General features: G+C 42.6%; 3 protein-coding genes across 7 annotated transcripts in view; 1 reads left to right on the forward strand and 2 right to left on the reverse strand.

The window, feature by feature from the left end:
* Window positions 1-2,440, forward strand: part of LOC121698439 (collagen alpha-3(VI) chain-like) — a 35,164-nt gene extending 32,724 nt beyond the window's left edge. For all 4 annotated transcript variants that reach the window (XM_042080548.1, XM_042080539.1, XM_042080558.1 and 1 more), the window contains 3 exons: window positions 128-178; window positions 955-1,125; window positions 1,658-2,440. In XM_042080548.1, coding sequence (XP_041936482.1) covers window positions 128-178; window positions 955-1,125; window positions 1,658-1,701 — 266 coding nt within the window. In that variant the 3' untranslated portion in view covers window positions 1,702-2,440. The remainder of the gene's footprint in view (window positions 1-127; window positions 179-954; window positions 1,126-1,657) is intronic.
* A 10,256-nt stretch (window positions 2,441-12,696) lies between these two features.
* cops8 (COP9 signalosome subunit 8) lies at window positions 12,697-25,523 on the reverse strand. 2 transcript variants are annotated; one of them, XM_042080648.1, is made up of 7 exons: window positions 25,368-25,523; window positions 24,594-24,664; window positions 24,459-24,507; window positions 21,107-21,239; window positions 15,011-15,118; window positions 14,298-14,360; window positions 12,697-13,281 (listed from the first exon to the last, which is right to left on the reverse strand). In XM_042080648.1, exons 1-7 carry the CDS (start codon window positions 25,443-25,445, stop codon window positions 13,202-13,204), a joined length of 582 nt encoding a protein of 193 aa, XP_041936582.1. In that variant the 5' UTR covers window positions 25,446-25,523; the 3' UTR covers window positions 12,697-13,201. The 2 variants fall into 2 exon arrangements, with proteins under 2 accessions (XP_041936582.1, XP_041936573.1); XM_042080639.1 differs by having other exon boundaries at window positions 21,107-21,248.
* trim63b (tripartite motif containing 63b) lies at window positions 17,691-19,455 on the reverse strand. The gene is made up of 2 exons (XM_042080626.1): window positions 19,336-19,455; window positions 17,691-19,188 (listed from the first exon to the last, which is right to left on the reverse strand). The coding sequence occupies exon 2, from the start codon at window positions 19,154-19,156 to the stop codon at window positions 18,113-18,115; it is 1,044 nt and encodes a 347-aa protein (XP_041936560.1). The 5' UTR covers window positions 19,157-19,188; window positions 19,336-19,455; the 3' UTR covers window positions 17,691-18,112.
* Window positions 25,524-25,765: the final 242 nt, after the last annotated feature.

Raw genomic sequence — 25,765 nt, forward strand, 5'->3', positions numbered from 1 at the left:
AGTTTGCATATTTTGCCATGTGAGATTGAGGTGTGAGTAGTATCTACAAGAGCAGTCAGTGGACTGACTGACAGCATTGGTGGTGACAGAATTTCAACAAGGTGCCTCTTTCTGTTTGATCTTGTAGAGCCTGAGAAAGACACAGTCTCATCAAACTCGAAGACAGGCCCTGTTCCTGGTAAATCCTTATTGTCTACTTATATGTTTGAAGTCATAGGTTACAGCCTTCAGGTCTGCTGGTAATTCATTTTCTTGCTACAGGATTAAGAGAGGTCACAAAGGAGGGGAAATAAGTAGATATATATTATATAATATAAGTTATTAGCCAAGTTTCCTCATGCTAATATAATGTGTCAGACTGTTTGAGTTGCATGAAAGCAGCCTCTATGGGCATGGCGATGCCACTGTAATTTGACATAAGCTCCAAATACCAAGCCGTCTGTTATGCACGAGAAACTCAAAATGAAAAGATTGCGTTCCATGGAAAACATAGCGTTAAGGTTACATTCGATTTTAACTGTATTTGATTTGTGAACAAAGACCTCTTTTATGGTCCCTTGAAAACCATTAAGTTCTGGACAGAATGAGAAACCTCTGGCACCCATTACCCTCTGGCAGAAGCTTGCATATATGTTTATAATAGATTGATGAAAGGGGCTATTCTTTTAGAAATTGGCAGTGATTGAGGAAGACAAAGGGCATATGCGTTCTTCATGTGGTTAAACATAGATCAGTTTTATGATGCTAACAGTGGATTTATGCTGATGCGCGTCATTTAGAAATGCATTCCAATCTGCATGCAAAACTTGAGTATGGGTAAAATTCAGTCAAATTAAATGTTGCATGCTGGCCTGTGTGTGTGTGTGTGTGTGTGTGTGTGTGCGAGTGCGTGTGTGGTCTAATATATGGTGGTGTTCTGATTGTCTTCTTCGTATTTTCCCACCACCACCCTAGTGGACATCTGCAAGCTGCCCAAAGAGGAGGGCACCTGTGTGAAGTTTGTGCTGAAGTGGTACTATGACTCCCTCAGCAAAAGCTGTAGCCGCTTCTGGTATGGAGGCTGCGCTGGTAACGCCAACCGCTTCGAGACCAAAGAGGAGTGTGAGAGGACGTGTGGGAAAGCAGGTACAGTACACATGCTCCTACTCTACAGGGAACTTTAACACTTTGCCAACGACATTGCCAAGACACATGAGTTTGCATGCTGGCAAGCCTTTTTTGTCAGTGCTACTGTAGCTTTGCCGTTGTTGGTACTTGTAAGGATTTCACATGCCTTTTCGTAGCATGCTAGTTTTCAACCAAAACTGCTCTCTGCTGCTGTAAGTAATTTAACAAAGCTGTTGCAGACTAAAAAGGCTGCTGTTTCCGCCTGCACATCTTGGAATAGATCTTAAGTGTCATGCACTAGGTAATGAAACTGGAGCTATAAGAGCTACAAGTATATTATACCTTTGCTTATTTCAGTATTGCTGAATTGCTAGTATCTATGAAGTTGAACAACTCTTGTTGTTGCTGATGTCAATTATAACAGCATGATGCACAGTACAAACTAAAAACCCTCCTGCATTCTTGTGAATTGATTGATTGATTGAACTGAATGAGACACATCTATCTTCATCAGTTGGAGAACCTTAGAGTTTTTGCTTCTCCTTCACAGCACCAGCTAGTCCAAGAGTAGCAGTCACAGCAGTAAGAACTTAGGGGACCACTCAGCTCTTAACCTCAACCGACAGCAGGTGGAGAAAGACATGACACCAAGACGCTGTGCCAACGTGAAGGTGCCTGCACTGGATTCTGCCAAAGGATAAAATCCAAAGAAATCTTGAAGTATTTTTTTTTCCTGAGTTTTATTATGGTGTTTTAGTTGTTATTGTTTTTCAATGCCATCTTGTAATGTTCCAGGACAAGAACAACAAAGCTTTTTTTTATTTTTAAATGATTGTTTCATTTGTACGGTCGTTCATTTTGAAGAATAAAAAAAAAGATATTCACCTTATATGAATGTCTTGGTCTAAGAGTAACAGGAAATTTTGCACAGTTCTTAAGATGTCACAGCTCTGTATTCACTCTGCAAGCCATCTTGCATCACATCGGTGTCTGTTGTGAGTGAGATGTCAAACACAAATGATCCCCTTAAGGACAGTGTTGTCATAGCCAGCAAAATAGTCACTTTCATCACCACAGTTGTATCTGTTATCTGTTGTTGTTTTTGTATATCAAAGCTATAGTATCACCTCTTGTTGACAAACAGAGTTGTTTTTGTATAACCAAAAAAAAAAAGCACCTCTCGAGCCAGTGGCTCGAACATAAAAGTCAGGTCTCAAATTATGAAATGTATGAAATGCCCCTTCTGTTTTTGGTGCTAGTTTCCATGTCACTGTGCATTTTCTTGGGGAAAAGGGGAATAAAGAAATAAATTAGACTTTATACAAAACCAAAACAAGCCTCCAGTATCTTTATTGTTTTGTGTTGAGTTTCATCTTGCGGTCTCTCTCTCTAAAAAAAAGACAAGATGGGAAGTCGTTGTGTATTTTTAGTTAGTTTTGCAGTGGTCTTTAAAAACAACAAAAAGAAAAAAATAATGGAAAATGAAAATCCTACAAGCAGTCGCTGCAGCTGTGTGAGAGCTATGACTCACTCCGTGAGGAATGTCCAACAAAGACATCGTCTGCCCACTCGGCCTGGAGTTTATTAACCAGAGAAACGAGAGGAAAGGGGAGTGAAAGTGAAAAGACAGCAGTGAGAAACTGGAAGAAATGGCAGAGTGGATAGAATGAATTAGGAGTATGGACAGAATGTATTTAAGGGAGGATGAATGAGATCGAGGAGGACATCAGTAAAAATCCAGTCTGCTTGGACGAGTGTTGCTAGCTGTATATTTTCGACTCCAGTGATCCAGTAGGTTGTGGCAGCAAGACAACGTGTCAGAGTTAAGACACGAGGCTGATGTGTGAGTTGTTTATACAAGAAGGCAACAGTTGTGGAGGAGGTCCCAAACAGATTCCTAATGTGGCCAGCATTTGGTCATGCATTTTCAACACTGAGGAAAAACTTAATTTAACAGTCATTGAGGTCAGTAATAACTATAGAGAGTGCCAAAACTTGTGTTTGCTTCTCTTCACTTAGCTCTATGTTGATTCTAATTTTCAAAAGCATTCCCTACTGTTGATGCAGAAAAAGGGAAAACAACAGCCTGTGCCAAAAAAAGGAGGCCCTCTCTTGGCTGTGAATGCATTACTAAAGGCCCATTTGGTTTTACTGGTGATATGATTGTTGGTAGCATAAATAAGGATTTTCTGGTGACTACAATTCTGACTGTAAGGAATAAGAGAAAAAAAATAGAATATAGCTGCAAGAATAACTGTAGAAATCCCTGTCAGGTTACATCAGGTAAATATCCCCATACCAACACAGCCAAGTTGCCAACTCATTAAAATGGCAACAGAGCAGTTTGCTTTCCTTCTCTTAGAGTGCAAGAAATGCTAAAGATGCTCGATCAGGGATGTAGACAGCGAGTCAGACCCTGATTCACTCTATGCTCTACAATTAAATCCAGGTGTGATATAGTAGCAGTAATATGACAAAAAAAATAATTTTGTTCAAAACTCAATTCGGTTGCACAATATGACAAGTTGATATTGTATCACGCTGAACTTATGTATTTAAACTAATCTAATTTATTTACTGTGACCTCCCTGCTGAACTAGATATTTGTTTGAAGTAGAAGGTTTTCTGTCCCCATCTTGGCCGTGGTCATGGAGTTGGCTGTTTTACAGTATGTTACATGGGTGTCTTTGAGTTCTTGTTATCAACACAGGGTCAAATAACGTGATTTATGTGGGAATGTCAAAGCCAGATCAAACTTCAAAGAGGGTGAGTGTCTAAGATGGAGAGGGATGCTAATAAGAAATATTGGGAAACTCAGAAAAATGACACCAGCATGTTTGAAAGCACTTGAATAATATGTTTTGTTGTGTTACTTTCTTTAGATGTGAAATGATTATAATACAGACCTATCGATGGCAGTATGGTATTTCAAATGATTTCATATGATTCATATGATATTATCACGTTATTACAATCACTGTGCTTTACTGTCATTGTGTTAACTGACATCCACCCTCATATGCCTGGGATATGGTTGTGACTTTCCACCTCCCTCAGACGCCTGCTGTGTGTGCTTCAGAGAGAGGCGTGTGTGCACTACAGCTTAATTGGATCGGATCCGTTGTGTTGACTCAGATTTTGATTACAGTTTACTTTTGCCAGGGGTGACCTCCAGGGTTAAGTGATACTGGAGCGTGTGAGTAACTATTTACCTTTCCCTCTTAAAATTAATCACAGCCATACTTTTCAATTAGTTGTGGAAAAACAGGTGAGGTGTTTTAAAAGAGAATTAATTAGGCAGTGGAAAGTTTTGCTTCTTCTTTTTCACCATTTTCCCACCATTTATGGTGCATTTAACACATTTGGTCACATTGGTGTGAGAAGCAACTTCACCATGATCAGAGATTGTTAACACATTCAATTATTTACAGATCCTGTGGCAATAGGTATTATCCGACTACAATGACTGCAGTTAGCCTCCCCGAAGAGAGTGTGTATCAGACTGTTTTCTTTCTGAATAGCAAACGCTCACATATGCAACAGTAGAAACCTATAGAGTATACAAACCCCCACATTGTTTTACACATTTCCCCCTGTGAGGGATTGGTGTTTAAGTCCTTCCTCAACACGGCCCTCCGTCTTCATAACACACACAGCAGATGTGCAGCATCACCGGACTGTGTCCCCTGAGACGGAAATGTAAGAGACTAAAGGGCCGTTCCAAGGGCTGGTGAATCTCTACTCTCTGCTCTACTTTCTGAAGCCAACTACATGCCTGACGATAACCAAAAGGCAGTTGTTTGCACACATGTGTGACTCAAAGAAAAGCTATGTGTGGTTTTAAATAAAAAAATCTTCCCATGAATTGATGCCACTCTAGACCCTTTTTTACCATCTCTGCTTCGGAAAGTTCTGCAGCCTCCTGCTCATGACCTCAGCGAGGTCAAAGGTCATGCCAGTTAAGCCTGGATGAGAAATGAGGATCTGTCTGTTATCTTCATGCCGTTGCACTGGTACCGCATTCCCACAAGAAGAGCCTCTGCTTCAGAAAGACCTGCAACCTTCTGCCCATAACCTCAGAGAGGTCAAAGGTCATGCTAGTTAACCCTTGGAGATAAATGAGGATCCATCTGATATCTTCATGCTCTTGTACTGGTACCAGAATGTAACACAAAGAGCTTCAAACTTGTACAAATTGTGTACAAATGTTGTCACTAAGGAACCGTATCAACATTCTTTTAAAAGTGTCAGTATTTGTGAGTGTTAGTGGTAAAGTAAAGAGGCCGAAGCAAATTTCCATTACTTGAACACATATCTAGTAACTTCACTATCTTAAACAAAACCATGCAAGTCACTAACAACTTAAGGGGAGATGGTATTTTCCTCTCCCTCTAATTGGAGTTTTGCGCTCATCGGACCACTGCCTTCACCAAGGGTTCTCATTGGGGAGGAATTTTCTGTGTCGGTCGCACCATATTGTTTGAATCAAAGCATCATCGTCCTCCAACATCTGTACTGGTTAATTACGACTTCAAAGATCGTCTCGAGCCCACAGCATCAATCACACGGCCTAGGCAAGCAGCTCCTTTTGGAGGCTCCAATAAAATCTTCTCTGATTTATACTTAAAGCTGGGGTAGGGCCACCTCCTCTCCCCCTCAACTCCGCAGTTCACAGCCTCTGTCTGAGCCACTGAGTCATCAGCTTGCATGGAAACATTTAGTTCCCCAAAGTGGAGGAGCACAGGGATGTGGATGAGTACCGCTTTGTTTAAACTGACTGACCTTCCCCAGTTTTGCACTCTCCTCAGACAGACAAATGGTACACACACACATGCGTGCATAATTGTTTCCCAAAATCCGCACTGCTTAACATTTTGGCAGTGCTCACAAATGGCTCTTTATGAGAATAGCAGTGGAGGAGATGTCAAAGTTTTAAATAGGAAATGAGTAATGGATTGTCGTTCCTTGGACACTAACAAGGAGGCCTACAGTCGATGAAGACATTAATACTGAGTTCGAGAAAGCAAGAAATGACACTCAGTGTCTAAAAGCTCGGGATGTGGAAACAATGTTGTGAGGAAATTGTGAGGTTTCCATTGTTCCAACTTTCTCCTGCTAGGCAGAAAGCAATATACTTCACTATATCCTTTAACATTCCACATTCGTTTCACTGGACTACATACCAAACAGAATGGCTCCAACAAACAGTGCCTCCTCTGCATCAGACATGGTCGCTAGTTAAGGTTAGTGTCAAACATGGCGAGATGTATTTTAACCCCTAACACATGTAAGCAAAGACTAAAGGGGCCTGAGTATGGAGGGGGCCTCTTGTGGCTAAAATCTTCAGGAGACACACATGGTCAACAGATGGCCAAGCGTTGCTGTATCTGTGACCTCAGTGAGTTCGAGCAGCTGGCCTAGCTATGTGATGTCAGACATGCCCCGGGGACCCGGTTCCAGTCGCCACATGAAGGTGCAACGATTACAAAAAAACGGTCAAAGGTGCACAGAGTATTTTCACTATGCCCACAGGGTTAACACTCTGTTTCAAATAGTCTCTTGTCTAGTGTTTACGTTAAGGTGGACGAGTCATCGGTATTTACAGTCTTGGGTTGGATAACCCACTTGGGGACTGATATGTTGTATACTAATTCAGCCAAGCAAGTATTCAGTTCAGCAACCATTTTCCACATTAAGTATACACTAAATAGCATTAAGACTAGCTAGTCAAGTAATAGAAATAGTAATAATTTACCCCTTCCTCACGGTATACATTACAGTTTTTGCCTAATTGCTTACACACTTTTTGCAGAATTTGGCTCATTATGTCAAAACTCTACACACAGCCAAATAAGACAGCACTTGGAGATAAACAACTCACATCTATGCCAAAATGAAACACTGCAATCAAAACTCAACAATCCTTTCTAAAAATGTAATTATTGCAACAAAATTACTCTTTCACATCAACAGCAACACACTGATGGGTTTTACATAAACACTGCAGTCTTTGTGTTTCTGTTTGTATTGTCATTTTCTCAGACTCAGTCTTCTGTGATATGAAAGTAAATTGCTGCAGTAATCAACTGACATTTTTGCAACAAAAGTTTTTACAAAAAACAAACATTCTTACAGAAATAAAGATAAATAGAATCACACTTATAAATGCAATACTGTAAACAAATAAAAAATGTACAAAAAAATGCAACAATACAAAAGTAAAACGAAAAACAATTACTGGAGAAAAATATTTGTGTGTGTGTGTGTGTGTATGTGGCGAGGGTGGGGTGTGGGTTTATGGATCCTGCCTTTTGTTCAAATCTGGCCACAAGTCCTCGTTGACATCGCAATTGATGTCCTCTCGGGCTAGGCAATGTGGACAATATCACCTTGTGTGCCATATCCACCCTTGAACTGACCCCACCTCAATGTCTCTGCATGCCCCTTCTATTGCTCGCAAAAGAAGCATGCAGGTATGTGGTTGGTGGTCATATACTCTGAAAATAATTCTTCGATAGGTTTTAGAAATGGGGAGTAAAGGGCAAATACAGAACTGTACACGGGTAATGTAAAAGTACACTTGAACAGATACACAATAACTTACCTAAAGTCTATTTGTAGTGCTAAACCTCAGACTTATTGGTGTTCAGTTTTCTCTGTAAGTGTTTTTTTTTTCAGTATGTGAGTGGATTTTACCAATTACCAGATGTGCTTGCATTTTGAATAGCAGTGTTTCCCCAATGAACACAGGAGATTTCACTTTTGAACAAAGTGTCAAAATGTAAGACATTGTGTGCAGTGTTTTGTAATAAGTGTGTTGCAGAATTGCAAACAATGTGCAAAGCAGAAAATGTGTGTAAGCTATGGTTACACAGTTTTTAAGGTACAGTATACTACAAGAAGTTTAGGTATTGAGGCTTTGGTCTAACCATTTATTTGTAGTGTTTAGGCAATGGGCAACAACTGTAAAAAGTGCCTTGAAAATAAACAAATAAACAGAGCAATCATGAAACCCCACAAATCAATCAAAATGTGAAATTTCCAGGAATCACAAAACATTCAGAAAGTGTGGAGCCCAGGAAGTGTCATTGTGAGTTTTTTTGTTTGTTTGTTTTTTTTTTGCATCAAGAGAACATTTTAGTTAAATTAAATCAAATTTGCAAATCAAGTTGATGTCCATTGTTGATGAATTTGACATCAAGATTTGAGTCAACAATATATTGAATAGCAGCTCTCGGATGAACGCCATGACATGGATGGCAAAAGGGGGGGGGGGAAGATCCCCACAGTACAGTAGATCTAGAGGAGCTGTTTATTGCATGTTGAATACAGTGGCACTGTTTATGTAAATAGTTATAATATATGTAATAGTTTGCCATTATTGACCCGCTTATCTATGGATTTAGTAATTAATATGAATAATAAACCACCTTCGCATTGATGTGCGCTTGTGACATTATGACAGCTGGCTGTCATAATGAGTGCATAGGGAACAGCATAAAGTGCAACTTTGAAAAGAGAATGTCTTCTGCAGTCCGTCTCTTAGTGTGTAAAAATCACTTGATCAATCACACTCAATTGCGTTTTAACAATGTTTGAGTTCTGATTTATTGATCGAACGGTCTGTCTGCCTGCCTCTCCTAGTTACTGTGAATAAAATGTGGGAAGACAATAATTAAAACAAGCACATATTTAATTAAGACAAGAGCACAATTTAGTGAAACATGCACACCATTTTATACAACAAACACACAGGATTTAGTAAAGATGAGCGCATGATTTAGTAAAAAGATTGAGCCCAAGTTCTCTTGATACACAAAAGAAAAAACCTCCCAATGACACCTCCTGGGCTTCAAAACCCTTAAGCCGTGGCCTGCTGGTTAGGGCTTCTGGCTTGTAACTGAAGGGTTGCCTGTTTGATCCCCGACCTGTAGGAAAAATGTGGGTGGGGGAAGTGGTTGAGCACTGCTCTCCCATGCCCACATCCATGGCTGAAGTGCACTTGAGTAAGGCACCTAACCCCTCACTGCTCCCTGAGCACCATTGTAGCAAGGCAGTTCACTGCTCCAGGTTAGTGTGTGCTTCACCTCACTGTGTGCTCTGTGTGTATCACTATTTCATAGATCGAATAAATGCAGAGACCAAATTCTTTGTATACGCAAGTATACTTGGCCTATAAACCTGATTTACATTTATACATTTACAACTTGATTAGATCCTTAGAAAAGTCCCTAACATGCACAATCCATTTCTTATCCTTTCACTCTATACTTTATCAGTGGTCCCCAAACTACGGCCCACCACCTCATTTTAGGTGGCCCCCCAAAACATGTCCGTGGTATATAGGATCCGGCCGGCACATGAGTAAGACATCGTCAAACTATAACCTCCGTAATTTCCCCCATTCATTCTCTATGGCGGGTCTTAACAGTACACATGTAATACTCTTTTTGTCCACTGGTGGTTATTTTGGCGCTGTTTCGCGTTTGCCATCGAAAACGGAATGAAATGTATAGTAGACCTACCTGCAAACAATGTAAGAGGCCTCTGCTGACTGCATCAGTGCTCAAAGTATTCTAAAAGTTTATCAGTTAATTGTTAATAACTAACTAACTTCTATTCAAGTCATAATTCTGGAACTTTCTAGTATAATTATTTTTCTTTTTTATTCACTCGTTCAAATATTCATACAGAGTTCACAGAGTTCTCATCAGGTGAGTGAAAGTTAGAATGGTGGTCATTTCAGATGTTTCTGCCACCACTTCATAAAACTCATAGTTTGAGAACTTTAAATTTGTAGGATATTGCTTGTTCACAACTTGAGCTGTGTATGCAAAGTTCAGAGTTCAAAATATACTTTTGGGACTCCCTGCTTATAGTTTTGAGAATGCTATTATTAGTATTATTTCATTTGAGCTACATTTTACACTGATATGGCAAGATGGCAATATAAACACAGATAACAATGGTATTAAATTGCAATAGCCTATAGATTAAATGTAATGGAATATTCAATTAAGGTAGACTGCCTTTGTTCACAGCGCTAAGCTATTTATGGTTACTGATATACTCCGAGTCTCTGGCCCTCTCTTAGAGCCAGGCATAGTGAGCTGGCCCTCGGAAGAAAAAGTTTGGGGACCACTGCTTTACATGTTTACATTCTTGACAGCAGAGGGTACATCTGTAGTTGATAACCCTTAGAAAGAGACAGGCATGATATAGCCCTCAGGCATGTGCTACCCACATGACAAGCACCAAGTGGCCGCAGTTCCTGAGGCTGTCCAGCGTATATTTCATAAACATTCCTGATTTCCCCGGACTCTGGGATGCTCAGCCTGTGCAAAATGAAGAGTCTCTCCACTGGAATGTTGAGGGAAGGCACAGTGACAAATATTTATATGGAATATTCGCTGCCATTTGTGGATGAATGTTGTGTGTACCTCTTTGAAATTGACTTGCTGCCCCAAGCACCCCCCCCCCCCCCCCCACCGGTATATATATTTTCATGAGTCATTGGGAGTAAAGTAATCCAAATGTAGACTAGATGCACAGAAAAAATAAACTTGTGGAAAAAGAAAAACTTCCCAAACGCTTAAAGCTGTTTAAAGCTGGTGATCCACCTGTGTTGCAATACAAAACCAAATTTTGAAACAGATGGAATGGCTACAGGTTTGAAATCACTTTGATCTATACTATGCTTAGTCTGCAGATAAATGAGCATCAATGTGTTTAAGTATTACGAAGCGTTTTTAACTAGCCCACTGAGTTGAGTAATGATTGATACTATGTGATACAGTTTTGTAGCCAAGGTCATATTGGGCCTCCCTGTCTGGCCCCACAAAAGTTTGGTACTGTTTTTCACTGAATGTTTCTGAAGTAACCACACACCTTCTCCATGGCCTAGGATCTTGAGCAAATAAAAATACCTCTGCCAGCAACACAGTTGTAAAGTCCTCAGCCCTGGCTACTTCCACCCCTCGCTGTGGCTGTGCTTTACCACCCTCCATCTGTTTCAAGTTCATTCTGCAGGGCACTGATGTTTGGTGTGGGCGGGCAGCATCCAGTTTTGACAAGGAGCTGACGTTTATCCAATGTGTTAACCCAATTGTTGACTCCTAAAGCTCCTCAGGGATAGGGTTGGGTCAGAGATAACAGATAAAACTGCTTCTCATAAACCAGCATACGTCTGGCGAGATGAAATGTTGCTACGTGATGCTACATGATGCCCTAGGTTCATTCAGGCCTCTCAAGAGTACGAACACCAGCAGAGAACCCAGGGTCTAGCATGCCAACAGCACACGTGACCGTTAACAAAATCGGACAAACTAAGACTTTCCACAATCCCTCTTGGTCAAACCCACACTTTTTGGTCTCTGTAAACTTAAGTGACTGCTGAGGTAAGCTCAAAAGACACAATTATCCAAAGAAAACAATCCGGAGTCCCTCTACGAGGGAGGGAGGCCCGCGGGCCTGGTACTGTAAACAGGGCAGTATACACACAGCCCTCTGTGCCGGAGGCTCGGTTTCTCCTGTTTAACCACGCTAGATTCATTTCCTATGACCCATTCTTTTCATTGCAGACAGAGGAGGCATTTGGTCTGCATGTTTAAAGCCAGGGCCCAGATGTTGTGGGGACCAACACTCAAGATGAAAGATGCATTTTTTTTTTCTCCTTGTTGTTTTTGCTTTGTTTGTGATGTCTGAGTTACCTCTTTTGTCCTTTTCACTGTCCCTGAGGATCAAAGGGAGCTCAAAGTGTGCTCCTCTTTTGATGACTGGGATGAATTTCACATGATTCAGTCATGGTCTGGATCTGGCAGATGGCATACAGATAACATTGTACCTCATACAGCCCTTGCATGAGCTAGCCAGACAGAACAGCTTTCTAATGTTAATGTCAGCAAATGAAATCACTTTGCTGTGTTTGGACAAGCATTGATTCATATTCTGTCTATCTATGTCTGATACTACCTCTATACTCTAAAGACATGTCTTTGACCTTGAAAACTTACAGAACTATCAACTACTCTCACCAAGATTGGGAGGGGGGCAGGCTTTGCTATGGAAATACAGAAGATTAATTTTGTTCGAAACATGCACTTAATTCCATTCCAAACATACACACATACACACTGGGTTAAAGGCAGATTACCTTGAAATTCACTGGTTTTTTGAGAGCCTACATGTGGAAGCCGCATAGTGGTTCAAGAAAAACATGAGCAAATCCTGCTAAGAGGCAGCAAAAACAACAATAGTTTAGAGAGAGACAAAGAGAAAGACCACACAGAAAACACTGATATTCTAAAATTAGAAAGACAGGAAAGTTGAAATTTGCAATAAGCCATGGAATTGTTGAGTGAAGAACAATGAAGCAGTGTGCCCACAAGTTCCTGTTTCACCCAGACCCCTGGTACGTCATTGCTGAGTGCCAAGTATGACACTTTTGCAATTCACAATGACACTTTTGCACATCTGGAGCTAAACAAAGAGAACAATCCATTCATAATCTCCACCATTTTAGTCCATCATCTATTATTCAAACATCCCTTTAAACCATCCTTATTAAAATTAATAGCCAAACCAGCGATCTGTATCTCACAGGCTTTAATCAGAAACTGTTCAGAGAGATTCAACACAGCTGTAGACCACACAAACAATGGTGCCTAACAACTGCCAAAACACAGAGCAGTTTGATGTTCAGATGCATTTTATGGGCATCATCAATGCTGTTACGATAACATTAAACATCACAACAGTTTACAATATCCTTCTGCGCCGCCTTGACCTTCCACATCATGAAGACAACAAACAAAAGATAAAAATTAAAGAAAAAAAAGAAAAGAAAAACAGGTTTTAGGTTAGACCAAGCTGGGGTAAATATTTGGGGGGGGGGGGGGGGGGGGGGGTACTGCAGACCAGGCTGTACATCGAAACCACGGCGTGCGGACATTAAAGTGGATGGCAAAGTCCAAGATGTTCTTCTGGGCCAGATTGTGGAGAGAGGAGATGACTCTCGGTCAGTGTCATCTGTGAGGTGGCCAAGGCGTAGGGAGAGGAGGAGAGGAGCAGGAGGAGGAGGAGGGGAAGCCGTTTATCAGTTCTCAAGGAAAGCCACGTAGTCAGTGAGTCTGGCCAGCTGCTGTTCGTTTGGAACCAGAGAGACAGGGGGCGGATCTGTAGGGGAGAGGGAGAGAGAGAGAGAGAGAGAGAGAGAGAGAGAGAGAGAGAGAGAGAGAGAGAGAGAGAGAGAGAGAGAGAGAGAGAGAGAGAGCGAGAGAGTGCATGTGAATATGATGGAGCCACAGACTGATCAAAGCCAAGAAAGTGCCAAAACGGACAAAAGCAAACCTGATTGTGGGAAACTGGTGACGTAACAATGATGTAAACAGCAGGGGCTTTACAATGCAACACCTTCTACCCTTCATGCCCTCTATTCTCTGCACACAGCTGGCTGAGTTGCACACAGGCAGGAAGGGTCTCAGCCAGGCAACACTGAGAGTTCAACTCTGAGAGTGCAACACAACTTTGAGAGTGCAACTCTGTGTGAAGAGTGCAACTGAGTGAAGCTATGAGAGGGCTGGGATTTCTGGGCCAGAGCTGTATGGTTGGACACAGCTAGGGGGGAAATCCTCAGGGGAGGCTTTGGTGGACAAGCCTTGCAGACAAAAGTCTTTGAGGACCGAGCTACTGAGTCTGCTGAGGTTGCACTAGATAGATCCTCTACTTTCACAGTGCGTTGCAAAACTGTGCACCACTGATGTGATGTGATGTGAGCACGGATCAGTTTCAGTGTTGTTGTGTCTCTGGCTACCTTCTTTAAGTGCATGCTTTTAAATAGCATGTATTAACTAAAGACAAATGTGACATGTGTTTACATGGGAAATGTTTAGAAGTGGGGTGGCAGCGCACAAGTGTGTGTGTGTGAGAGAAAGCAGAGCTGCAAAGTATGACGGGGCAAGAGGGGGGGGGGGGGGCTCCGCGGGGGGAGAGAACAGGGAAAATGTGGCCCATAATTCCCAGCGGTGGACACAATTCCTTCCATGTGAGTGTTACAAAACGGAGTGGGGGCGGGAGGCCCAGGGACAGGCTGCGGGATACAAGCTCTCCACAGCAGACGCACAAGTGTGGCGAGGGTGACGGAGGGGGGGGGGGGGGAAATAGAAGAAAAGAAGAGAAACAGTGTCCCCTACCTGGCTTCTGCGGCATCACCATCCGCGTGTTGGGGTCTGCCTGCCAGCCTTGGCTGACCACTCCTACGCATAAAAGGGGGGGGGGGGAGTACAGAGAGGAGGGGAGAGAAGGGGAAGGGAGAGAGTGGGAGTCAGAGTTGGAGAGGGATGGGGAGAGGAGAGGGAAAAAAAGTTCAGTAGAGGTTTAATAGCTGCGCGGTTGCACCCGCTCCCACATTTCACATCAAACGCTCTCTGGCTGTAGCCTAGTAACAGAACAATTCTTTGCCTGCCAATGAGACTTAGGAAAGGCATGACTGTGGGCGGGGAAGGGGACACTGAAAAGGTAAACGGAGGGAAAAAGAACTGAAGACACAGCAAAATGAACAGCACAGAAAGAAAGGTCAGAGAGCCTGGCAAGAAGGAGGCATTACAAATGTGAAAAACATGGAATAATGTCGTACAGCAGGCAATTGTTGACTGCAAATGCAACGTTACTAAATAAAATAGAAATAGTAAGAAACAGTACTGAAATGCTGTTAACTGCTGTTATTACACATTCAACACAACATATGAATCAAAAATGTAAAGTACATTTAGAAAAGTATCAAAGTATAGTATAGAAAATCAAAGTGTAGAAAAGTATCAAGAAAAGTCATTTGATTTCAGAGAATAAGAGCACTAAGAAGAACACTAGACTGCTGAGCAACAGCACAGTGCACACCAACATTCACCTTTCACAGCGTCCTCCACAGAATACCCCACAAACGCAGCAAAGTCTTCGGCCATGATGGAGGTGTAGGCCTGAGCTACTAGCCCATAGGCTCTCCTGCGGGTGGACTCTGGAACAAACACACACAAAATCATCAGGATGGCAAGTATATCAAACTTCAACAGGAGTGATTACATTTGTAAGCAAAAAGGCAAAAAACGGATTAAAATGAATTAGCTGATGAATGATTGTTCATTTGCTGTTTTGGGAAGTTTACTTTTCCCAAATACTGATCAAATGCAGACAGAGAAAACACAGCTGTGATGAATAATGAATTAGACTGACTACAACCGCTGGCAATTCCATTATGTCCAGCCGATGGTGATAAGCCTGAGACCAATTGTCAGACAAACAACAACAGTGCCACCAGGTGGCGCCAAATACATTCCTTCACCAGAAACAACTGCCTATGGGGGGACCGGACCAGAACCAGGAGTCAAAAGAAAAAGTTCATGACAAAATGAACGAGACAGAGGGAGGGGGAGAGATCAAGTTAAGCAAAGGAATAATTTAATGTTTCCCTTAAATGAATTAGCTGAAACAAATATACTTCCAGCAAATCTGAAACATTTTATGTGGTCACTGAAAAAACACTGGCTACAATTTATGCTGTATTCCACTTAAAAAGTTCATTGGCAGCGTGACAGAACACAGATTTAGCTGGCTTCACACACATCTGGAGGATCACACTGTGAAGCAACATCAGCTAGTTGATTATCTGTTGACAGACAAATCGTATGGCTGGATGGAGGACATTCCAGAAGGAGCTTCCAGTTTCCACAAGGAAACCTGTAGGTCAAAGTAAAATAACTAAATAAATAACTGTTTTTTTAAATAAAAAAAGACTGTTGAGTTCATAAGCCTACACTACCTATTTTATTTGCACTTGGATGTGAAATTCTTGCACCAAAACGGGGTTTGGGGTCACGAACACCAAGTGGCTGTCCAAAAATAAGGTGCAGTCAGTGAGTATTGGAAGAGCAACGAGTTTGTGGAAGTCAGTGAATAATGACTAGTTGAGCTGTACCAGAAACTTTCTAATGAGGACACACAGCACTCAAAAAATCCTCCATAGAAATGCATGGGGCTAGTTTGTCATGCTAATATGGCCGTTGTCTACACATATCCCACCCCTTCCTCTGCAAAACATTGACATGTGAATACATTGAGCCAATCATGTGGTGTGATGTGAATACATTGAGCCAATCATATGGTGTGTTGTGAAGACATCGTGCCAATCATGTGTTGTGATCTCGCCGCTGGAGCAAGATTGGTGTCGTGAGCCTTGCGCACATGCATTTCTGCCGAAATGGATGCCCGACGAGTGCCCAAAAAGCGTTGTCATATGGCCGCCGAGTGGAGGGACTTGCCTAAAAGGACTTTGGCTGAGCTGATCCAATCTAAATCGCTATGGTCCAGCTGTAAACATCATTGCCCTGATATTCAAATAGTGACAATTGTTTCTGCAATATTCACAGACATGGATGACGGGTTAAGGGGTGGGATGGGGGGTTGCACCAAATTCACATGTTGTGTTATTTGGAGGCTTGGTCGTGTATTGGTCTTAAACAGAAGATTTCATAGAATATCTTAAAACGTATCAGTTGTTAAGGTCAGGACCTGGCCAGTCATTGCTGCCAAACTGGTCACGTAATGCAACATTTCCATTACAACACATGTGGGGTATGTGTGCCTTGGCCTGTATGTAAAGATCACTTAACACACATAATAATTCCCTCTCTACTGAGACATTGTGCTGTTACGTATGTGTCGTTCCCACCAGTAGTTTGTCTTCTAATGACCGTTTAAGTTTTACAGCATGGCAACATCCAGTGTTTACAAACACCACTTTGGTTGCAACACCGGTAAGGCAACGGCGTGTGTGTGTGTGTGTGTGTGTGTGTGTGTGTGTGTGTGTGTGTGTGTGTGTGGAGGGGGGGCTATAACAAGCATGAAGGTTATGGACAGCTGCAACGACAGAAAAAGCCGCTTGACTTCACCCCCCTACATGTTGTCCCAACCGGTCCTCTGGCTTTGTTTTACATTAGGACGTTCTTTTGTCTCGTCACTTCTAGTGTCCTTAAACTCTGACGTCCTATTCCAGTTATAAGCAAACTGAGCATGAGCAATGGAAAAGGAATAGACCCATCATAAGTGTTGTACGTACTGGGTGCGCCTTCCTGAGAATGTAACTTATCCGTGGGCACATTTAAGTTTGTTTTTTGTTTGTTTTTGTCTTAGTGTTTTTAATACACAATAAAATAAAACCATGACCTAGAAAACTTCCTTGGTGACACAATTCGAGTCTATTTCCGTGGGGGATCACGTTTACTGACATGGTATACTAATACAACACCTTCCTTTTGGCCTCCTATAAAGGACCATAAGTTGCTGAGCCAGGCACAAGTAAAGGGGGAGGGGTGGCAATAGGACCCCAGCAGGCCTTCATAGCCATCTATTCTCAGCACTAGCCTCTCAGACTCTTGACATTTAAAAATAGCAGTCACTTCTCACCAGCCATGGATGGCATTCAAGTCAGGACTGGGTCATAGTTTAGAAGTCAGTTAGAAAGTAAGGAGCTGTTCTGGAGGAGTACTCTCTGTGTGTCTGTGTCCTGAAAAGTCAAACATCTGTTGATCTTGTTGGGAATCAGCAATTTGAATCGTTTATTTTTGTTTTGTCAATGTTTTAATGGCCAGTTAGAAATTAGTGACATTCAGGCAAATGGATTCACGTGCCTGAGCACTTTACAAGACATTCTACATTCAAATCACAGCTACTGCTGTGGCAGAAGAAAAAAAAAATCACAGACTCCAATATTTTTAGAGGATTTCTGACTCACTAATGAGACTTATGGAGTGAAAGTGATTAGAGAACAATACAAAAATCTTTCTTAAAAAATACAGTACATTTCGGCTACCATACATTTTGTATAAAAATACTGTCCAAGGCACCTTTGCAAGTCAAGTTGTTGGTGTTTGCGACACTCCCCTCCACATTCCGTTCAGAATTCATTTAGACAAACCTAAACTCCTAAAACCAACGTCAAAGTCCTCGAGTGCATTCACTCCTCTTCCTCCCCTTCGGCATCCTCAAACTCATCATCGTCCACCCCAAAGTCCATCTTGGCCAGCAGTGCTTCCACCTGCTCCGTGTTGATTGTGAAGTGGTCCATCCGCTCGAAACCCGGCTCGGGCCGCTCCTCGGCCAGCGAGCCCTTGGCCGCATCCTTGGTCTGCGTAATGAGGCCCTTGGAGGCCTGCAGGAACTCGGCAGCACCACTCTGCTCCAGCGCACGCACCGCTGTGTCGGTCAGCTCCGAGCCCGCCTGCAGGCGGTCGCCGTAGCGCGAAGCGAGCCCGCGCAGCACCGCCACCTTCTCGTCCTGCTCCTTGCCAACTCGGTCGAGCAGCGTGGCCTTGCGGTCCTCCAACACGGCGTATAGGCCGTCGAAGCGCTCGCCCAGGTTCTGCTTGGCGCGCTGGGCGTTCTCCTGCACGGCGGTGCACGCCTCATCCATCTGGTTCAGCAGCGCCTGCAGCCGCCCGTTGCCGGCCACCAGCGCGTCAATGGCGTTGCTCAGCTCGGCCTTCTGCGCCTGGTAGACGCTGGCCAGCGGCGACACCTCACAGTCCTTGTGCGCGCCGAACACCTTGCACATGGAGCAGGTGGGCACCTGGCAGGTGATGCAGTAGATGTTGATCTTCTCGTCCTCGTGCTCCTGGCACATGGGCTCTTTGCCGCCCTTGGGCTTGACCGGCGCCTCGGGGGCGCTACTCTCGCCGCTGCCACTGCCCTCCTGCTGCTGCTTGTAGATGTCGATGATGTTCTCCACCAGCAGGTTGCGCTGGAGCCCGTGCACGCCATGGCGGTCCAGCACCACCTCGAAGCGGCACGTGGGGCAGCGGAAGACGCCGCCCGAAAAGCGGTAGGGGTTGCGCGAGTCGTAAAGGTCGCTGGCGCAGCTCCGGCACAGGTTATGCTGGCAGGGCAGGATCACCACGGGCTTGGTGAACATGTCCAGGCAGATTGGGCAGCTCAGCTGCTTCTCCAGGCTCTCCATCGAGTTAGGGGACCCCATCAGTGAGCCGGCTCGTTGGATATCCATGTCAACAAGGATCTGACCTTGTCAAAGTCGGGCTAAAGGGGCGAACAATGTTCGGATATATGTTTGCAAACGGTTTGGACACTTCTCAAAAAAAATCAAGCTCCTTCACACAAATGAGCTTCACGTAAGAGATAACACACAATGTAAACAAAAGTAAACAAAGAAGAACAGGAACTTACGTTTTTACTCCACTAACTCTATAGCAGCTTGTCTCATGAAGTGCATTTGTTCTACTGAGGGCATGGTGGCCCTGACTTTTTATACCACCCAACTGTCAGCCACTGACACTTGAGCCAGCCGTCCAATCCAGTCACACATTCCTCCCTGCTTGTTTTTAAGTCTGTTTTCGGAGAACGTGCCCCCCCAACCCCCTCCTACCCCCACCTGACACTTCATAAGAGCCCCGCTGGGCAGGAGTCGAGCCCCCCTGCTCTGGTCCCTATCTGCAGCAGTGGCAGTCACCCGGCCGGGGGAGGGAGGGGTTGGGTGGGGGGGGAGGGGGACACGGGAGGGGTATCGGACGACTGATAAACACAGCACATGTGATGTGTTGCAGGACAGCTCACAAAGAACAACCGTGTGCCCTGCTCCTCGGGGGGGGAGTACACAACTAGTCACTGCCTCCGGAAAAAAACATGATTTAGCTTGTTTACCCCTTCACCTGTTTTTAGAATGGAAAAGCAGTACGACATGTGGCTTTCCACTCACCTAGTTTATTTAGAGGTCTAATCCTCTGCTAACTAAATGTCATCAATTTACTATGGGATGGGTATGATATTTCTCAAGTCAATATGTTTTACATTGTGCTAAATCCAGTTCCCTTTGGAGGTACACAATTTCCTTCTGCTTATGAAAAGAGCTACTACTGTTCTAGTTCGTATAATGTGAGTGTGTTGTTCCTACTATATCAGCTTTTTTAATCATTTGACTGCTGACTCGTGAAAAAACAAATATTTTAACTGAGACAGAACACCCAAGACAAAATGTACACACAAATCAACACAGTGAGTCATTCTGCCCATCTGACTGTAATCACAATTTGGGCTTCTTTGAGGAGAAAACAGCTGCTATGCAGGTGTGCTAAATGACCCCGAAAGGCAAGACTATAACACATCTATAGCATCACTTCACTGGCGTGAGGGTGAATTCATTGTGTCTGTCAACTGCACTAACACAACTTCATTTCAACAGCACATGAGCAAAATGATCAGTTCACGATAACAGTACATTTCTGAGAAACAATGGCAACAAGAGTACTGTACTTGTTTGGTCGGCACCATATCAACCTCACATCTGCAATAACTTTAACTCCATCTCTCTCTCTCTGTCATATTACTCATCTCAATGTAAGCAATGAGGAGAAGTTGGACCTTCAATAACCGACTGCAAATAAACTTCAAACCTAAAATTCTCATTTCCATTTGTGTCCAAGAATGGCTTTAGAAAGCCCACACAATCCTAGCTACAGTTCTCAGACCTATGTACATGTATTGTAATGTTTACAACTCTTCAGGCAAACCTGGCTCTATCTGTTTCCAGTTTGAAATACCATAGGCCAAACAGAGACTTACAATTACATGCGTTTGCAATCATGAATACAGCTATCAACTAAGTGACAGTCCGACTCCCAAGCATGTTAAATTATTTAGCTTTGCTTTACAACCGGGGGAAAAACTGACAAACACAGAGGTATGCACTACAGTGTAGCTAGGCCTATGTCCAGGCTTAGGGGACTCTGCCAAGAATCTTAAAAAGCTTTGCAAGTACAATCGGCAGAACCAGCACTAACAAAATGGGGCTGGGGCAGGTGCTGCCTGCAACCAAAGGAAAAGGCAGTGGTGTGAAAGAAATCACCACTCCTCCTCGTTCAACCACCAAACACCAGAAGGAACTGACCACAGTGACTCCCAACAGAGCCCCAAAACAGGCAGGCAGGAAACCCCCGTGTACCTTGCAGTGCCTCCATAATGGGCCCGATGCTCTCAGACCACTGGAATGCGGCGATGGCTGTGTAGATCCCCGGGAAGTCTCTCTGCCAGATGTGCTGTCCCACCGTCCACACTGCGGCCAGCTCGGGGTTCGCCTGTAAATCCAATCACAGTGGGGTACCAATGTAAAGTCCAGCTGGGAAGTGATTAAACCTGAGGCCCTTGGCAGGAACAGGCCAAGTGCCCCCTAACTACAGTACCTCTTTATTAGACAGAATCACCTTCATGTCATCCTAAGTGTATTTTCCATTAAAAGTTTTTTTATTATCAGCAACTTAGATCATCAAATATAATGTCTACCAGGGTAGGAATTTCACGGCGGCCACGACGGCCATGGCCGTCGTTGCCTCTTGCGTTGGTCGTGAGGCCCCTTTGAAAATCAGAGGTTTACAGGCCACGGTGGCTTTGGTGCCCCCTTTTTTCAATATTCTGCTTTGCGCCCTAGTAATAGCGATTTTTATTTAGCCTGTGGCCTGTCAAAATAATCTTAGCATTCACAGCGCAAATTAATTTAGTCTTTTACGCAGTGGAGAAAGTGACAGCGCAAGAAATAAAGTCCGTCCAAATTCACCCATTCATCTCAGTTGAACTACTCGCGAAGTAGCCTATTCATCACACAGACATCACAAGTATCACATGAAAGAGCTTTTTCTCAGCTTTTAAACAATGTTACCCGATAATTGCGGAGTTGAACGGTTCGCGAGAAAAGTACATAATATAATTCAATTTAGTCATACATTCTACTGAAGGTTTTGCGTCCCATGATCTCCCAACCCATTCATCTCGGTGGAATACTTCACGAACCCTTCTTTTAACACACGTCAAACCATATATCAGAATAAACAGCAGACCTTACCGAACACAAAGGTGTAAAGCAGTCCCCTGTACAGTTAGCCGTTCTAGAGTAATCCAGTTTTGAATTTGCAGTAAATTTCGACATGCATGGATGTCTCCAAATTTGGGCTTTAAGTCTTACAATGTGTTTAAAATTGTTCCACATGATTTCATAACGGGCCAAATACAAAATAAATGTTACAAATATCGTCTAGATATTGATAAATCAGAGGACAGCTGACTGAGTTTGTGAAAGTAGCCTTAGCCTAATGATCACAAAATGCTAAGCATGCATCTAGGCTATTTGAGTTTCTTAAAGCTGAGCTGTGGTTAAATTGTTCAATACATGATTTTATAACAGGCCAAATATAAAATAAATGTTATATATAGCCTAGATATCTGTAAATATTAGATGATCAGATGATTTACAGTTCTATGTAATATGTCATGTTTCATGTTTTTGTAATGTTTCATACAGTGATGCAGGTCTACTGCAGTGAATAGGCTAAATAAAACTTTGATCATTTTTATAGCTTACTACTGTATAGTTAACTTTGGCCTTGGTGCCCTGACATGTGGCCTTTGTGCCCCCCACCAAATATGCCCAACTGAAGGCCAAGTGGCCTTGCCCCCAGAATGGTGAAATTCCAAGCCTGATGTCTACCATTTTAAATGTGCAAAGCTCTCCAACATTAATATCTTATGGTCAGCAAACATATTTGATACATTTGCCATCAGAACACCAGACATCTACACTCAACCATAAATGTTTGATTAAAATAAACCATAAAACTAAACTAACTTCAGACAATGTGTCTCAGCAACTCCAAAAATAACTATATGTTTACATACTAATCCATCCACATTAATACAATTTTTAACTACAACCTCTGTTTGAATTACAAATCATTTTGTCTGTGACCAATAGCCTAGTCCTGTCCTTGAGCACCACCATGTGGCCAAATTCAATCATGTCAATTCCAATTCCACTTATTGATTCCAGTTCCGTTCAGTAACTTTATTATCCCAAAGGGAAACTTATCTTGCAGACAGGTAGGTTACACAAAAGACAGACAAAAATATATATAAAATACAACAGTACAGTACAGAAGACTGACAAGCAACAGGGGACAACAGGACAGGACAACAGACAGTACAAGATGAGATCACCACACACCAGACAAGGTATCTACGGAGAGGTCAGCCACATACTGTATGTGCAAATTCAGCATATTTATTGCACTGGGAACAAAGGACTTTTTGGTCCTATTGCACTTGCAAAACGGGACTCCTTAGTCTTCAGCCTAAAGGGAGGGTGTGAAACTTAAAGGTGCTCTAAGCGATGCCACACGTTTTTTTAGGCTAAAACAGTCACTTACTGCAAACATCACTTAACCAACCGCAAGCTGTCTGTGTCCTGAATACACTGTAAAAAAACTCGATCTCTGTGGAGAGCCCAGGCTCCAAAAACGGCAACAAAAACAACCTGGGCAAACCTAGCCCATAAAAACATAACAAACTGTTCCAGCAAATCGCAGACGAGATGCGCGCTTAGGAGAGTTTCAATTTCACGGGAGAAGCACGGGAGGGAGGGGGAAGAAGTAGCAAGCGAGCTCTCTGTTTTGTTTGAAAATCAACAGAAGTGACGTTACCCAGCATCGCTTAGAGCAGGGGTTCCCAAACTTTTCCACGATAAGGCCCCCCAAATACCATTAGGTTCTGGCCAAAAAAACCCTTGATGTGTTATTAAATCCATCGGCAATACTATGGCAAATGTAAAAATACATTATGCTAAACCTAATAATTATTTTAGCCACAAGCACTTCCCGATGGAGCATACAGTGTGTAAAAATTGTAATAATGTTCAGATATGTGACAAATTATTATAATGGCATTGTATAACAACCCTCATAGTAATAGCTATATTTTACATTTTTCAAATGTATTTATTTGTTGCTTTTATTTTTTTCTTCCAACTTGCTGAGGCCCCCCCTGGCGGCCCCCACTTTGAAAACCACTGACGTAGAGCACCTTTAATGGATGGGGTGCTTTGTTAAATCTAGAATGGACGTAGCCCTACGGAGGGCCCGTCTCTCGTAAACAGCCATCGGTTGTGTCTGAGGGGTGCCTATGATCTTACCAGGCACTCCCACAATATGGCTTAGGTTCCTACTGATTCCTCATTTTGATTCCAAAATGTTAAATGTAAGAATAAATTGTTTAGATAAAATATAAATAAATATGTATTCTTTATTCCATGATAAGTCTATACTCTAAGCCTGAACTTTTACATTTTTAAAAAAGAGAATATTTAATCACAGGTATTGATCCATGCATGGACATATGCATTCAAGTTCTAAAGCCTTAAGAAGTATACAGATCAATCTATAGCAGCTAATTAAAATAATCCTAGGCATACTTACACGTTGCATTAATTACAACAATGCTGACAAGATAAATGCTTCCAACATTGTACTTACTGTTTTGATAGCTTGAGGGATCCTCTTCCAAAGATATCTACCGTTGTTCCTGGGAGTAAAACAACATCCATAAGCACAAAGTACTAGAGATGAAAACAATAGTTTATACTGGATGGGAAAAATAGTGAGGCTTACATGTCGTTGTGCAGCAGATAAAGAGCTAGTAGTTGTGAATAGACTTGTGGGGTGGCAATTCCACCAGGTGCCTGGTGAGAACAGACATCATCAACAGCTGTCACAAGTTTGAATGCAACGCATTTTGTTAACCCTACTACCAAAGATCCTTGATTACTAGCTCCGCTTTAACCCTCTCTGCTACTACTGTACCCTAGCAAGTAACTAAGTATCTCGTAAGTATTTTGCTGGTGACAATCACAATGTGGCAACAGAAAACTAGACAGGCTAACATAATTAGCTTGAGGTATTAGCAAATCGCTTTATTGACATTCTTGAACCCTCTCAGTTTTTAAAAGCAAGCTAAAGTTAGATGCGACAGAAACCTCACGTTAGGTAGCCGCAACTGACAACTCTCCAAGATTCCTGATTATGCCATTCTTGACAGCTTAAACTGAACTGTTTATGAAGCCACTGACTTGCCATCATGCAGTTACAAATTAATCTAGCAAGGCAGATATCCACTGACGTAAAAAAAGTCAGCCTAATCTGGTTTCTCAGCCAATGTGGTAATGACGGCGGGGTACAAGAATCCAGATTAAATTAATGTTTCTCAAGCATTTAACATTAGCCAGATAAACTCTCTGTACTGTGGTATTTTTTGTTATTAACTTTCATTAGCTAGCTATAGCTAACGTTAGCTAACGTTAACGTTATAATGAATTGTGGCAAATCGAAGCTGTCTTGCGGAAAGCTGTGGTAGCACTGCTCAACTGCCTTATGGTAGTCACATACCTCTAACTCTTGTGTTTCGCATTGCTCCAGAAGTTTGTCAAAATTTTCAGACATCATGACTGCAGATGGCATTTTCATAACTATAACAGTGAAATTGCTATCGCCATTGCACTTCTTCGTGGCTATTTCAAGCGGAGCACATTCCAACAAAAGGGAACGTTACTGCCCTCTTTTGGATTGGCATGTACATTATACTAGGCTATGGAGTCAGGACCATGGAAAGCAGTGGTGCTTTGGTTTGGTTATCCCATAATATTGATTTGTGTTGGCTGCTAGTGACAAAAGTCAACGACTATGTACCGTACAACGTTTAAATATGAAGGAGAAAACAGAGCCTGCCTCCATTAATCTCGTTATTACTTGTACAACAGGTGGTACATTTGTGGTGGAGCTTGGAG

This window comes from Alosa sapidissima, chromosome 2 (genome assembly GCF_018492685.1).
Source record: "Alosa sapidissima isolate fAloSap1 chromosome 2, fAloSap1.pri, whole genome shotgun sequence".
NCBI classification, from domain to species: domain Eukaryota; kingdom Metazoa; phylum Chordata; class Actinopteri; order Clupeiformes; family Clupeidae; genus Alosa; species Alosa sapidissima.

Excerpts from the sequence above, each read along its gene's own strand:
- cops8 (XM_042080639.1), bottom strand. The coding sequence starts at position 25,445 with ATGAAAATGCCATCTGCAGTCATGATGTCTGAAAATTTTGACAAACTT. Across the intron at positions 24,665-25,367 it reads GCGAAACACAAGAGTTAGAG|GCACCTGGTGGAATTGCCAC; the intron begins GTATGTGACTAC and ends TGTTCTCACCAG. Across the intron at positions 24,508-24,593 it reads TATCTGCTGCACAACGACAT|GAACAACGGTAGATATCTTT; the intron begins GTAAGCCTCACT and ends TTTTACTCCCAG.
- trim63b (XM_042080626.1), bottom strand. The coding sequence starts at position 19,156 with ATGGATATCCAACGAGCCGGCTCACTGATGGGGTCCCCTAACTCGATG.